Source organism: Micropterus dolomieu, linkage group LG03 (assembly GCF_021292245.1).
Source record: "Micropterus dolomieu isolate WLL.071019.BEF.003 ecotype Adirondacks linkage group LG03, ASM2129224v1, whole genome shotgun sequence".
NCBI classification, from domain to species: Eukaryota; Metazoa; Chordata; class Actinopteri; order Centrarchiformes; family Centrarchidae; genus Micropterus; species Micropterus dolomieu.
Genome location: NC_060152.1, coordinates 14,465,201 through 14,478,142, shown reverse-complemented (window position 1 = coordinate 14,478,142; position 12,942 = coordinate 14,465,201). Strand labels below are relative to the sequence as shown.

At 40.5% G+C, this 12,942-nt stretch overlaps 1 protein-coding gene across 2 annotated transcripts; it reads left to right on the top strand.

The window, feature by feature from the left end:
• The first annotated feature begins 61 nt into the window (after nucleotides 1–61).
• cyth2 (cytohesin 2) lies at nucleotides 62–12,413 on the top strand. Of its 2 annotated transcripts, XM_046044042.1 has the most exons (12): nucleotides 62–257; nucleotides 2,389–2,539; nucleotides 4,009–4,075; nucleotides 4,172–4,290; nucleotides 4,377–4,457; nucleotides 4,694–4,806; nucleotides 5,268–5,416; nucleotides 5,530–5,641; nucleotides 6,603–6,679; nucleotides 9,020–9,091; nucleotides 9,194–9,348; nucleotides 9,532–12,413. In XM_046044042.1, the coding sequence occupies exons 1-12, from the start codon at nucleotides 191–193 to the stop codon at nucleotides 9,617–9,619; spliced, it is 1,251 nt and encodes a 416-aa protein (XP_045899998.1). In that variant the 5' UTR covers nucleotides 62–190; the 3' UTR covers nucleotides 9,620–12,413. The 2 variants fall into 2 exon arrangements, with proteins under 2 accessions (XP_045899998.1, XP_045899999.1); XM_046044043.1 differs by lacking the exon at nucleotides 62–257 and having other exon boundaries at nucleotides 2,332–2,539; nucleotides 5,530–5,642; nucleotides 6,601–6,679.
• The last annotated feature ends 529 nt before the right edge of the window (nucleotides 12,414–12,942 follow it).

Here is a 12,942-nt window from a genome sequence, read left to right as displayed (position 1 = left end):
ATCACAAAATAGAAGTGGTTTTATTTTGAAAAACAAGTGACCGGAAGTCGATATCCCGAAAGTCTGACACCGCTTCCGGTATCGCCACCTTCTTTGTCTCCGGCCCAACATTTCGACACCGGGAGTTGTCTATTTTCCTTTAAGTTTTGAGGATATATTTACACATATATCCCTAGTTTTCTGATATTGAATGACAGTCGACTCTGAAATATTTATGCCTAAAAATAAAGCGCCAAAAATGGATGACCTGGACTACAGTAAGTGGGCTTAATAATTAGCTGTTTGCATAGGCTAACTGTGGCTAGTCGTAGCTAGTGGCTCAGTTTATTTGCTCAGGTGTGACTGATCATTCCGCTGAACAGCTAATATAAATGATTGACCAAGGTATATGGTCTCTCGCTTTGCAGACGTGTCGGAAACGTATACTTGTAAACCAGATGTTGGTTAAAATACGCCACAAAGATGCATAACATGAGCCTGACGCCAACTAAATATTGATTAACGTGTCAGCTAAACGTCGGTGGGCATTTAACACCCTGACCAGCCTCCATGCTACACAACGGCTTGTTAAAACTAGGCATTGCTTATACTGTTAAAACCGTCCTCCACCTCCTGTTAGCAGTACTCTGGCTGCTGTTGTATGAATCAAACCATACAGTTAATCCAAACTGTGGGCGTGGTTGGTGGTGTTTTAAACCAGCTGTTTGTTTTGCAGAGTAAACACACTGTTCTGGGAGGAACAGCCAACCTGCTTATCACAAGATGATACTTCGAGCTCTAGAACTGGGTAGTTTGAACAAAATAAATCAAAACTATATTCAGTGCACAATGCATATGAAAATGTGACTATTATATCATGGAGCTTCCAGACAAAACACCCAGTAGGCAGTTTAATAGGTTATGTTATACTTATATAAAATTAATCCAGTCTAGTACAACAGCCCTGCACCACACCCCACCTTGATGAAAGTTATCATATTTTTGTTGCAGCTGTTGATGATGATGGTTGTGGTTTGGAGACTATAGCCTGTGTTGCATTATTTTGTTTCTAATATTTAGTCTACCCTGGCTGACAGTGACAACATATCAAAAACTCCTCAACATAATACAATGTGCAGCACCACCACAAACTACAGTCTCCAAAGTGACAATGAAGTTGAGACAAAAAGTGAATATTATAACGTTTACTACGGTAGGATTTAGTGCATTGCTGGTGTATTAGACTGCTTAGTTTTAGATAGGTGTAAACTTGCAACTGGGTGTACAAGTCCATCTAAGTTTATTTATGCTGTCAAAACATATTTACACACCAGCAGTTCTTTAGAAATGTAATTTGAGATGTGACCATACAGGTAGAGTCATGTTTTGGCAAATAACTCACTGTAGCACAGCCTTCAAAACCATAAAGAACATGTATGATGTACAATAGCTGAAATTCCTGAGAAGATGCCTGTTTACTGTGATGTTGATATATCACCCAGCCCTCCACTGTAATGCCATCCTTAGCTACATCCCTTAAAACTGTGTTGATAGAATCGCTTTTATTAAGGCTTTCATGCTGTGGTAATTGCTTCAATTATACTTTATCCTTATGCCAACATCAACTAAATAAACATAAATAAACTACAGATAAGCAAGAAAATATTTTTGTGATGATGTTTTCAAATAGTAAACAAAAGTGTTTTACAGTGTTTTAAAGTGAAGGGCTGGAATAGGCTGTTAGGACCAAACTGTAGATATTTCTCAGTCTTAGTAGTGTATTTTCTCTAAAACCTAAATATGGCTGACTCTTGAGTTTTACAGTATCCGTGTGCCTCTCTTTGTTGGTGTCTGTTGAGGTTGTGAAGTGTTTGTCTGCTCTGTTGTTGAAGATTATCACAACTCATCAGCAGACATTTCTAATGCTGTCATACATTACATTGACAAATCATGAGCTAGTCAGTATTTCAGTATTTTTTTCACATTGTACCAAAAAAGTGTGCAGTAAGGACACACTCACTTTAGTGAGTAGGGAAAGGGTAGGAGGTACAAGAAAAGAAGAGATAAGGGCAAACTGTTTAAAAGTGTGGAATAACTTTGATTGAAGAGCTTATCTTCATAAAGGTAAAACAAAACACTTGAGCGTCCTCACCCAGTTCTTTTACATTTCATGTTTTATATTCATATGCTAACTTCAGCTACTGCTGTTACTATCCCACTCCTTTCCATTGTAAGATATTGATAGAAGGAATTAGTCACAACCAATTTTAGTAACAATACAGTTCTCAAAATAGTTGTAGTGGGTGGGTTTTTAGGTTTCTGATAAGTCTTAGGGTGTTAGGGCACAGTTACCATTTGTTATATCTGCAGCAGCAGTAATGGAGTCATTCTTCTTCTCTTCCCTTATAGTCCCAGTAGACCTGAGCCCAGAGGAGCGCTCTGAGCTGGAGGACATCCGCAGGAGGAAGGGCGTCCTGCTGCAGGAGATCCAGCGGCTGAGAGAGGAATTAAGAGAGGCAATTATGGAGGTGGAAGGACTGGAGACCAGCACTGAGGGCAGGTAGGAAGAAAGTGCACGGTAACATTGGTACTAATATCTAAATAATATCGTATTTAGTGTTTTTACACAGGCAAGAGGAAAGTGTGCTTTGATCACAACAGTGTGCACAGATTCATTCACCATTCCCCCATATATCATCAAGTGCAGTTAGTCAACTTTGTCACTTGTGATTTGTTGCATTTTTTATGTGTTATGGACCACATTTTTCTGGTTGACACAGTCTTGTGGGCATATCCAAACCAACAAATCACTCAGCACCCTAAGGCTACGTTCAGACTGCAGGCCAATGTGACCCAAATCCGATTTTTTTTGCCCAGATGTGATGTGATCTTTTTATGACAGTGTAAACAGGCCAAGTCACAAGGAACCTGATCTTTTCCAGTTCGGAATTGGGCCACATCCATATGTGGTTTAAATACGATCGGATCTTTTTAAATGCGACCTGAGTCTGGATACTCAGGCCCCATCCACACTACTCCCTTTTAGTTTACAAAGGGAGAATTAAAACGAATACGATCCCCGTCCACACCAGCGTTTCCGCTGCGTTTTGGAGTTGACCCCCGTCTACATTAAAACGACTGAAAACGCACAGCTAGGACCCGTTCAGGTGCACTGGGCATGCGCGGGCAGACTGGGAGTTGTTGCAAAGTAAACGGCGACATGCACAGTACAAGTGTAGGCAGATGAGTGTTATTTGCACGGCACAGAATATTACGATGTCAAAAAGCCGGTCAGCAGCATTGTGTTTCTGCTTTGCAAGACCCAGTCAGAGAGCCGAGCGTGAGCGGCTGCGTCATCGTTTCTAAAGTCCTCAGTTTTGGCCCTTCTTCACTAAAACGCCCTCCGGAGTTTTGACCGCAAAACGGGGTCGGCAGCGTTTCCAAACTTCTCCGTTTTCATCGTTGTAGTCTGGACGGGAAGTGCAAACGTAGCAAAAGGGTTTAATTCGAAAACGCAGTAGTGTGGATGGGGACGTCACTCTAGAGCAGCTGTTCTGCTGTAGACGGAGCCGCGGTGAACGGAAAAACTCCACAAAGAGCCATTATTAAACATGTGGCTCTCTTCCTTCTCTACCTCGCTATCATCTGCTCACAAATTCTTACACCTGAAATCCGCCGGACCGGAGCTCTCTTCTGAGTTACGTGCATGCTACCTGTCCGAGCAGACACAGTGGGGAGAGAGAGGGAGGGAGTCTTTTTATATACAGTCTATGGAGTGAGTGAGTTGTGGGGCAGTTGCGTTGTCCAGCGCCAGAAACCGTAATGAAACTAACAAAAAGTTGTGAGCACTTGTCATAATTCGGGAGAAATGTGACCTGTGAGAGGACAATGAAAAACGTGAGTCTCCTGTGAGCTAGCCGGAGCTAACTTCTGTTGCTCCTTGTTTACTTCTGTAGCCTGCAACAGCGTGCTGCGTGTGAATAATGCAAAAGCAATTCTTTCTTTAATTTTAATTTTTGCTCTCTGTAGTAAAACACTACAGAAAAGTAGGCATGTGGCAATGGGAAGGAAGAAATTCAACATGGACCCCAAAAAGGTAAAACACTTAAATATTTGTATTGTCTACTCTGTCTTCACTCTGTCTTCACTCTGTCTTAGCTGTGTGGTGACAGACTCTTCCTCCTCTCCGCAGGGCATTGTGTTTCTGGTGGAGAATGAGCTGCTCAGACACACTTCAGAAGACATTGCTCAGTTCCTATACAAAGGAGAGGGCCTCAACAAGACTGCTATAGGAGATTACCTTGGAGAAAGGTGCTTTGTCTCAAAATATCTTACGTCCTTTTTCTCCTTTTGTGTCTGCCATTTGTAACTGTGATTTTTCTGTTGCTGTTCTGCAGGGACGACTTTAACATCAAAGTTCTTCAGGCCTTCGTTGACCTCCATGAGTTCACTGATCTCAACCTCGTACAGGCCCTCAGGTAAACTGTGTCTGTGTTTGGCTTGTTTGTTTTTTTGAACTAAGGATAAAATCTCTTGATCTCTTGTCTTGGCATTCTCTGGTAAACAAATGTCCCAACAATGGAACGTCCCTCTCTCATTGTCAGTTATAATGCCAGGGAGGGAAACCATTATGCAAGAGAGCAGTAGTGACTGTATAACTCTTGCAGAATCTGTTTTCTCTAACTTGACCTAAACCTCGACCTGTTTTTTGCAGACAGTTCCTGTGGAGTTTCCGTTTGCCTGGTGAAGCCCAGAAGATCGACAGAATGATGGAGGCCTTTGCTCAGAGATACTGCCACTGCAACCCCGGCGTCTTCCAAAGCACTGGTAAACACATACGCTCACAATTACACTGTATTTAATGTAGGGTAGGCAATGTAACCTTCCTTGTGTACTTACAATATAGGAATTGTTGCTATGTGTGTGACTTGAGAGATTTCCTCTTTGAGCAAGTTTAATATTCCTCTGATGGATCACAGGAAGGAAGGTGTGCACTCACACAAACAATGAGCCCCTTACCAGAAATGACCTGATATGTAAATCCAAAGAGTCTGCCAATTTGTAAACATTGCTTTTCAGTAAAACCATTGTTTTTGTTTTATTATGTACTCGAGATGAGGTATTTTCAGCATTACCAGACTTGCTTTCAGAAAAAGTGACAGTAAAGAGTAATAGGTTTGTTTCAAATAGTCAAAAACTATAGTTTTATTTATTTATTTATTTTGAGCCTTTGTGCAGAGCAAAACTCGCCACTGCTGTATTCTCTTTCATGCCTCTCCTGCGTGCAGACACATGTTACGTGCTGTCATTTGCCATCATTATGCTGAACACAAGCCTCCATAACCCAAATGTGAGGGACAAACCTGGAGTGGACCGTTTCATCTCGATGAACCGGGGCATCAACGAGGGGGGCGACCTGCCGGAGGACCTGCTCAGAGTACGATGAGCTCTTTGAAATATTTTTCTATGCAGATGGCTAACTGACAATTAAAATGAACCTACTAAAAAGATTTTAGTGAGCTTATTTTACAATATTATCTTTTATTCCAGAATCTCTACGACAGCATTAAAAATGAGCCCTTCAAGATCCCAGAGGACGACGGGAATGACCTGACGCACACCTTCTTCAACCCGGACAGAGAGGGCTGGCTTCTTAAACTTGGTGAGATGATCCCAGTGAGGCCTTTCTGCTTTGTTGCAGAGTACTTCTACCCTACATATTGGCTTTAACACTGATCTTGTACAATTAAACAAATTCAGTATGTCAGTGTCACAGATTTCAGGATATGTATTGAATCAAATGAATGCCTTTATTGTCACTGCATTTTGCATACAATGAAATTTGTTTCTTTTATGAGAGATGAAATGTCCATTCACCCTGCTCAGACACACACTTGTATGCTCACACAGAATTTTTTTTGACCATTAATTTAATAAATAAGATAAAATATGATAAGTTAGGTGCTGTTATGTGCATTAGTCCATGGTACTGTAGTTAAAATAGTTTTGGGGGTGGAGGGAGGAAGCGGGATTGGGGGATGAGAGTTCAGTAAGTTTTCACTGAGAAAAGAAAGTGATATGTTCTGTATGCTACTGTTCTGTTTTAAGGCTTTGCGCTATGATGAACCTGCCCTCTTGTCTCTGAGGGTTGCTGGCTCTTTGTCTCCACTTGAATTATCAGCTCACATTGTTGTGGCATTTGAACGCTGCCATAGCATGATGGTGAACAAGACTCACTTTCTCACGTCATGGCAGTCTAAAAATCTGATTGTTTTCTTTTGCATGGCGGGGCCTGTGATCTCTGTGTCACTAATATAATCTCTTTCTCTTCCTATCTCCTCTTTTTGTCCCCTCTCTTTCTTTAAATCCTCTGGTCCCTTTTTGTTTCTGCTTCTTCCCTGCGATTTCCACCCTCTACTGCCGCTGCTTGTTTTCTCAGGAGGTATGTACTGACAGTTGTTGTAGTTAACAAAGTTGTAGAAAACATTTGCCTCATAGTTAGTTGTAAAAATTTTAGTTGTAAAGAGATTTTAGAGTACTATCCATTCAACTTTGACCCCACCCCCCCATGACACAGATTTTTTCCTCTCTTATTAATTGCCATGGATGTTCTTGTGTTTCAGGGGGACGAGTGAAAACCTGGAAACGGCGATGGTTCATTCTCACAGACAACTGCCTTTATTACTTTGAATATACCACAGTAAGTCTTTTTATTCCACATGCAGTGAAATTGACATTGCTACTCCTTTCAGTTTTTGCAGATTCATCTGGTGTATTAAACTGTCCTAACAGGATGCTGTTACTGTTATTTGCATTGTTTTTTTTTTGAGCAAATAGCAATAAAAATTTGTCGGGTTGTTGTGTTATCTTGCAATGAAATGCGGTAATGTGTAGGAATTGCAAGGTTGTTGGAAAACATTGGCAATAATGTACTGTGTCTGCTAGGAAGTTGGGTTACTGAACTTGAGGATTAGATGCATAACTTTATTAATCCCCTGAGCAAAAACTGGTTTGGCTGCCCATGCACAATAAGAACCAAAGAGACGACATATCAAAGACTACCATTATGATACAAACACAAGCACACAAAACTGACACACATTCCAAGAGGACATTAGTGTAGCTCAAGACTGAATCTGACCAGTAAGTTATGGTGCTTTCAGACCAAAAGCGAAGTGAGCTTTGGGGGCGGTGCGTTTACATACAAAGTCAATGGGAGATTGAAAATCTGCGGGCCGGCGGAGAGCTGCTAAACTTGGGGGAGAGGAGCAGGAAGCAGCGCTGCAGGTTTTGGACAAATAAACACCCGTAGTCAGTCTGGATTATGCTCTGACAACTATGCCGTTTGATCGCAGGAGGAGCTCGGAGTAAACTGCCTTTATTAAATTAAGTTTTTACTTTAGTTTTTGGGATTACAACGTTGATTTATCTTCACTCAAGCTTCTCAGCAGCTAGTTCTGTGCACATCCAGTTCCAGTGTTGTTGTTAGCGTTGTGAGCTCTGTTGGACTACTACTTCATATTTATGTAAAAACCGGACAAAAATGGACATTGCTGGGAGAAAAGAAAGCGAGGAAGTTGAAGTACGTGGTGAGTTGAGAAAACGTGTCTGTAGCTATCGTACTTTACTGTGAACAAGTTAGCATAGCGTAGCCCTGATTGACCTGAACTCCATTCAGAAAACAAACAGCAACTTTTAGAAGTTGTTGTCTTGCTGACTGACCTGATAAAGCATGAATTCATATGTTTAACAAAGCTGCATCATATAGTAGTTAGCTTGGCATCAGTTTGGTCCGTTTATTGCTATTTAATCACAGCGGATCACAGACTGTCTCTCAGACATATCTGCATGGATGAAGGCTTACCACCTTCAACTAAGCCTCTGTAAGACTGAACTCTTGGTCATTCCAGCCAAGCAATCTATCCACCATAACATCAAACTACAAATCGAATCCTCAACTGTCACTCCAACCAGGGTGGTGAGAAACGTGGGTGTCATGATTGATGACCAGTTGTCCTTTTCAGACCATGTTGCTGCTGTTTCTCGGTGGTGCCGCTTTGCTGTATACAACATAAAAAAAAACAGGCCCTACCTCACTCAATATGCTACCCAGCTTCTGGTACAGGCCATGGTTATCTCTCGCCTCGACTGCTGCAATGCCCTCCTAGCGGGTCTTCCAGCTTGTGTGGTGAAACCCTTACAAATGATTCAGAACGCAGCAGCAGGTCTGGTTTTTGATCAGCCCAAAAGGACTCATGTCACTCCATTACTGTCTGACATCCACTGGCTCCCCAGTCTCTAATGCTTGGATACAGAGTGACTACTGGATCTGCACCTATCTACCTAAGCTCCATAATACAAGTTTACGTTCCTTCTCGGCCACTACGCTCTTCCAACGAACGCCGCCTGGCTCTGCCATCCCTTCACACAAAGCAATCTCAGTCCCGGTTGTTCTCATCTGTGACACCACGATGATGGAACGAGTTACCACACACCATCAGAGTCGGGGTGTCCCTCTAACTTCCAAGAACCTCTTGAAAACTCATCTCTTCTGAGAACACTTCCTCTTATAACACCTCTAACTCCTAACCTCTAACATGCACTTCTTGTGCTCTTCTTCTTCTATCCCCTTACAATTATCTTGTATTGATTGCAGTTTTTGGTTAACTCTTACTTCTTTCCCAAGGTATTTACTCCATTGATGCGATGTGTGCTATTAACTCTTACTAGTATTTATTGCTCTTATTAGTATGTATTGTCAGTTGTAGATCTCGTGCTGTATTTTATGCTTTGTTGATGCTTGTATGTTGTTTCTCAAATGTAAGTCGCTTTGGATAAGTGTCTGCCAAATGAGTAAATGTAATGTAAATGATTTCATCTGTAACCTGACTTGTCATTTGAATGAATGATGAATTTCTGTTCATTCTTGCCCTCATAAATTCCAATTGGGATTAATTAAACAACACAAAATAAAAGCCTGTTGAATGTCGCAATAACTCTTTTGGTCCTAATCTGCTGTGATTGTGTGTTTCGCTAACAGGATAAGGAGCCTCGAGGAATCATTCCTTTGGAAAATCTTAGCATCCGTGAGGTAGAAGACCCACGGAAACCTGTAAGTTTGCAGTTTTGCGCACAGTGTACGCAGAAGTGATTATCATGTCATTTTCATAGCTTAGTTTGTCTTTGTTTGTCATATGTCCTTTTCTCCCAACAGAACTGCTTTGAGCTGTACATCCCCAACAACCGTGGTCAGCTGATTAAGGCGTGTAAGACGGAGGCTGATGGGAGAGTAGTGGAAGGAAACCACATGGTGTACCGTATCTCTGCCCCCACACCTGAGGAGAAGGACGAATGGATTCACAGCATCAAGTATGTAAATTGAAAATTGAGGGTTGTGTCACAGGGAAAAAATAGGGGTAGTGGTAGACCAGTGAGAAATGTTGACCAACGCTAGATATCTAGTTTAAGGTCTGTCTAGATGGTACATGTACCTTTTTTATTATACTTTCATGAGCAACCCCACTCAATAGTGTTTCTTTGTCACCTATACAGGTCTGCTGTCAGCGTTGATCCCTTCTACGAAATGCTTGCTGCCAGGAAGAAACGTATATCACTTAAGAAGAAGGAGGAACAACCGTAGATGATTCCCTTTCTTCTCTCCCTGTCTTCCTTTGTTTTTCTCACCTCTCCTTCCAACACTGGGCACATTTTTTCATCACTGCTCCTTACTACCTGTTCATAAGTTTTATTACCACCCATCCTCCATCCCCAAACACATCCTCTCCCCAACATGAAGACCCCTTGCTATCCTGTCCACCAGACTCTTGAAAGCCACATTCAGAGTGAAGAGCTCACCCGCTGTGGCTGCCTCTTATTATCTTACACTACCGCTGTTATATACAACCTGACACACTACAGCCAGAGCACACCATCTATCGCGTCTTCTCACCACATTCCTCTCACGTTCAGCATTTAAGAGAACTGTGTAGCGTGACTTAGACCATATTCCTACTAATGTTGGTGATCTCAAAAAAATCCACACTTAGCTAGCTTTTCAGGCTTGCTTGACAAATGTTCAAACACATGGAAAATGGAGGATTCAAAAACACTACAATTGTAGTTATCCTGAGCATCTTAATTCTTTTGCAAGAATCTTCCTTTTTTCTTCCTACTTCCATCTTCAGAGTTGCTCAGTAAACCAAAAACGGCAGTTATTTGGCAGATGTACTCAAGCCTACTGGCTGAAGCAGCGTGTGCATGTTTGATAGGAGACATTTTTTATTCCTCTATTGTTCTGGTTTTTCAATATGTACGGCTTTTAGACAACTGGGTAAAAATGTTAGTGTGGAAATATTTTTGATATCCATCTGCATTAGTGTGAACATGGTCGTATTCAGGGTAGCAAGCAGCTCCAGTACTCGTTAAGTCACATTTATTGATGCAGATTAAAAGAGAAATTGCCTTTTTTTTTTTTTTTTTTTGATTGTGCTTACCCCAGACAAAATGTGAATTCACTACTCAAACACTAACACAATGTTTATCAGAATCAGTTTAAGTCAAAGATGCAAGCAAAGCAAACGATTTCAGGTTACTGAGATGCACCCATTGCTTCCTGTAGTACTCTTAATGGCTTAGGCACATTACTACTGTCTACACTTAGATACCATGATATAAGGAAAATGTCACTGTTTGTTACTGTTTACATTTACACAAGATTTAAATCACCAAGTTACTGTTGATCTTCAAATATGGCCAGGTTTCTCTCCTTCCAGATAGCTGCTTGTTTCAGCTCACTGAGACAACTTAAATGTTTTTCAGCATGTTTTTTAACATGTTTGAGCAATAGCAGAGAAAACCGTAGATCCAGTCTAACACTAAGGGTCATTGCGTCCTCTCAGATGTAATGTTCTAGCATGCCACAAGTCATTTACTCCTTACTCAGCATCAGCGTCTCTCTCACAAGTAATAACTCTGTCAGACATTTAACTAGTCTGTCCTCTATAGTGGGTTTCAAGAAATCACAAAGGCAGCTCATTACAATGTATACCCTTTTTTTGTAAATAGATGTTAGCATATTTGTTTGATACACATAGAAATGATTTAATTTATTCATTCTTTTGTTAAAATCTGATTTTTGTACGAGCTACTGTAGGATTGCATGTTAATGAGGCATCAGTCGTAGGTACTGACGTATCGCTGATCATGCTATAGTGCACTGATTTGAAAAGTTAGTGTTCCCTGTTGACTTTGAAAAATTGCATTTAATATGGAAATAGATGTATGCATAAAGTAAATGGTCTTGATCATAGTGTTTATGGAAAATCAAGATATTTAGGAAATGTTTAGTATCTGTTGACCACCATGGTGGAAAAATAGATTCTGTAAAGCACAAGTTGTAATCAGTCTCACACATGGTTTTTGTTTCATTGGCTACTCAGCATCAATTTGAAGTGTGAGGAAGATATCCATAAGCTGAAATTGGAAATTTTTTATCATATGCCACAGTGGTACAAGATGAAGAGCATTGAAAACATGGAACACTAACAAAGCTTTGATTCATTATATAATAGTAAAATTATTCAGATGTAATGAATCATTAACAAGTTTAGATTTGTGTCCAGTGATAGATTTGCTTGACATCCAATTCATAAACTTATTTCTAGTAGTTTATTGGATTGGCATTTTTAGATGGTAGTGAAAATAATTGTCTACTGCACTTTATCAATTTTAGCATTTTGGAGAAAATGCTGTTACTATGACTGACAACTCTTTAGCACCCTCTATTGGTGATCTCACACACTGCAACATGCTGAAGGATGAACCATGAACTACTAGTAGAAATACTGTATAACGCCACCTCCTGGTCACGGCCAGCTATAGCAGTAACAGTTTCAGACTAACATGTACTGCATTTGTTGAGCTTCATTTGTTCACCTTTATAAATATCATGTTGTTTGAAGCTGAATTGGGTCTCCTCTCTGATTAGAACATGCAGAACTTGTTTTAAAGACACAGCAAGTGATAGGTCCTTCAAATCTAGATCTACGATTGCCTTTTACTCCTACTTCATCATACTGATAAAGGGCCTCACTTTAGATCTCCATGTTAGTGCTCCTAGATGTAACATGGACTGTATGTAGGCCTTCCCTTTCTGGGTATTCTTGAAGTGCAAAGTTGCCAAAAACATGGTTGCGACAACAAATATATCCATTAGAACAAAAGAATTAACATTGAAGTGATCAGACTGAAACTGGGCCTCTGATTCCTGTGACCCCAGAGCAACCTCTTTCAGAAAATGTGTTTATTTTGTAATTATTTATTTTTTATTTACTGTGAGGTGAAGATGGATAGATCATCTGTAAATGTAGCAAAAGGAAAACCACAAAACATTGCTGCCAGTAAACTACTGTGTAACAATAAAAGGTGAAAACAGATGATGGATTGCTGTATGTGTATTTGTCTTATACAGTGGGTACGGAAAGTATTCAGACCCCTTTAAATTTTTCACTCTTTGTTTCATTGCAGCCATTTTCCAAAAATCAAAAAAGTTCATTTTATTTCTCAGTAATGTACACTCAGCACCCCATCTTGACAGAAAAAAACAGAAATGTAGAAATTTTTGCAAATTTATTAAAAAAGAAAAACTGAAATATCACATGGTCATAAGTATTCAGACCCTTTGCTGTGACACTCATATTTAACTCAGGTGCTGTCTATTTCTTCTGATCATCCTTGAGATGGTTCTACATCTTCATTTGAGTCCAGCTGTGTTTGATTATACTGATTGGACTTGATTAGGAAAGCCACACACCTGTCTATATAAGACCTTACAGCTCACAGTGCATGTCAGAGCAAATGAGAATCATGAGGTCAAAGGAACTGCCTGAAGAGCTCAGAGACAGAATTGTGGCAAGGCACAGATCTGGCCAAGGTTACAAAAAAATTTCTGCTGCACTTAAGGTT

Excerpts from the sequence above, each read along its gene's own strand:
- cyth2 (XM_046044042.1), top strand. The coding sequence starts at position 191 with ATGACAGTCGACTCTGAAATATTTATGCCTAAAAATAAAGCGCCAAAA. Across the intron at positions 5,642-6,602 it reads GGGCTGGCTTCTTAAACTTG|GGGGACGAGTGAAAACCTGG; the intron begins GTGAGATGATCC and ends CTTGTGTTTCAG. Across the intron at positions 6,680-9,019 it reads ATTACTTTGAATATACCACA|GATAAGGAGCCTCGAGGAAT; the intron begins GTAAGTCTTTTT and ends TTTCGCTAACAG.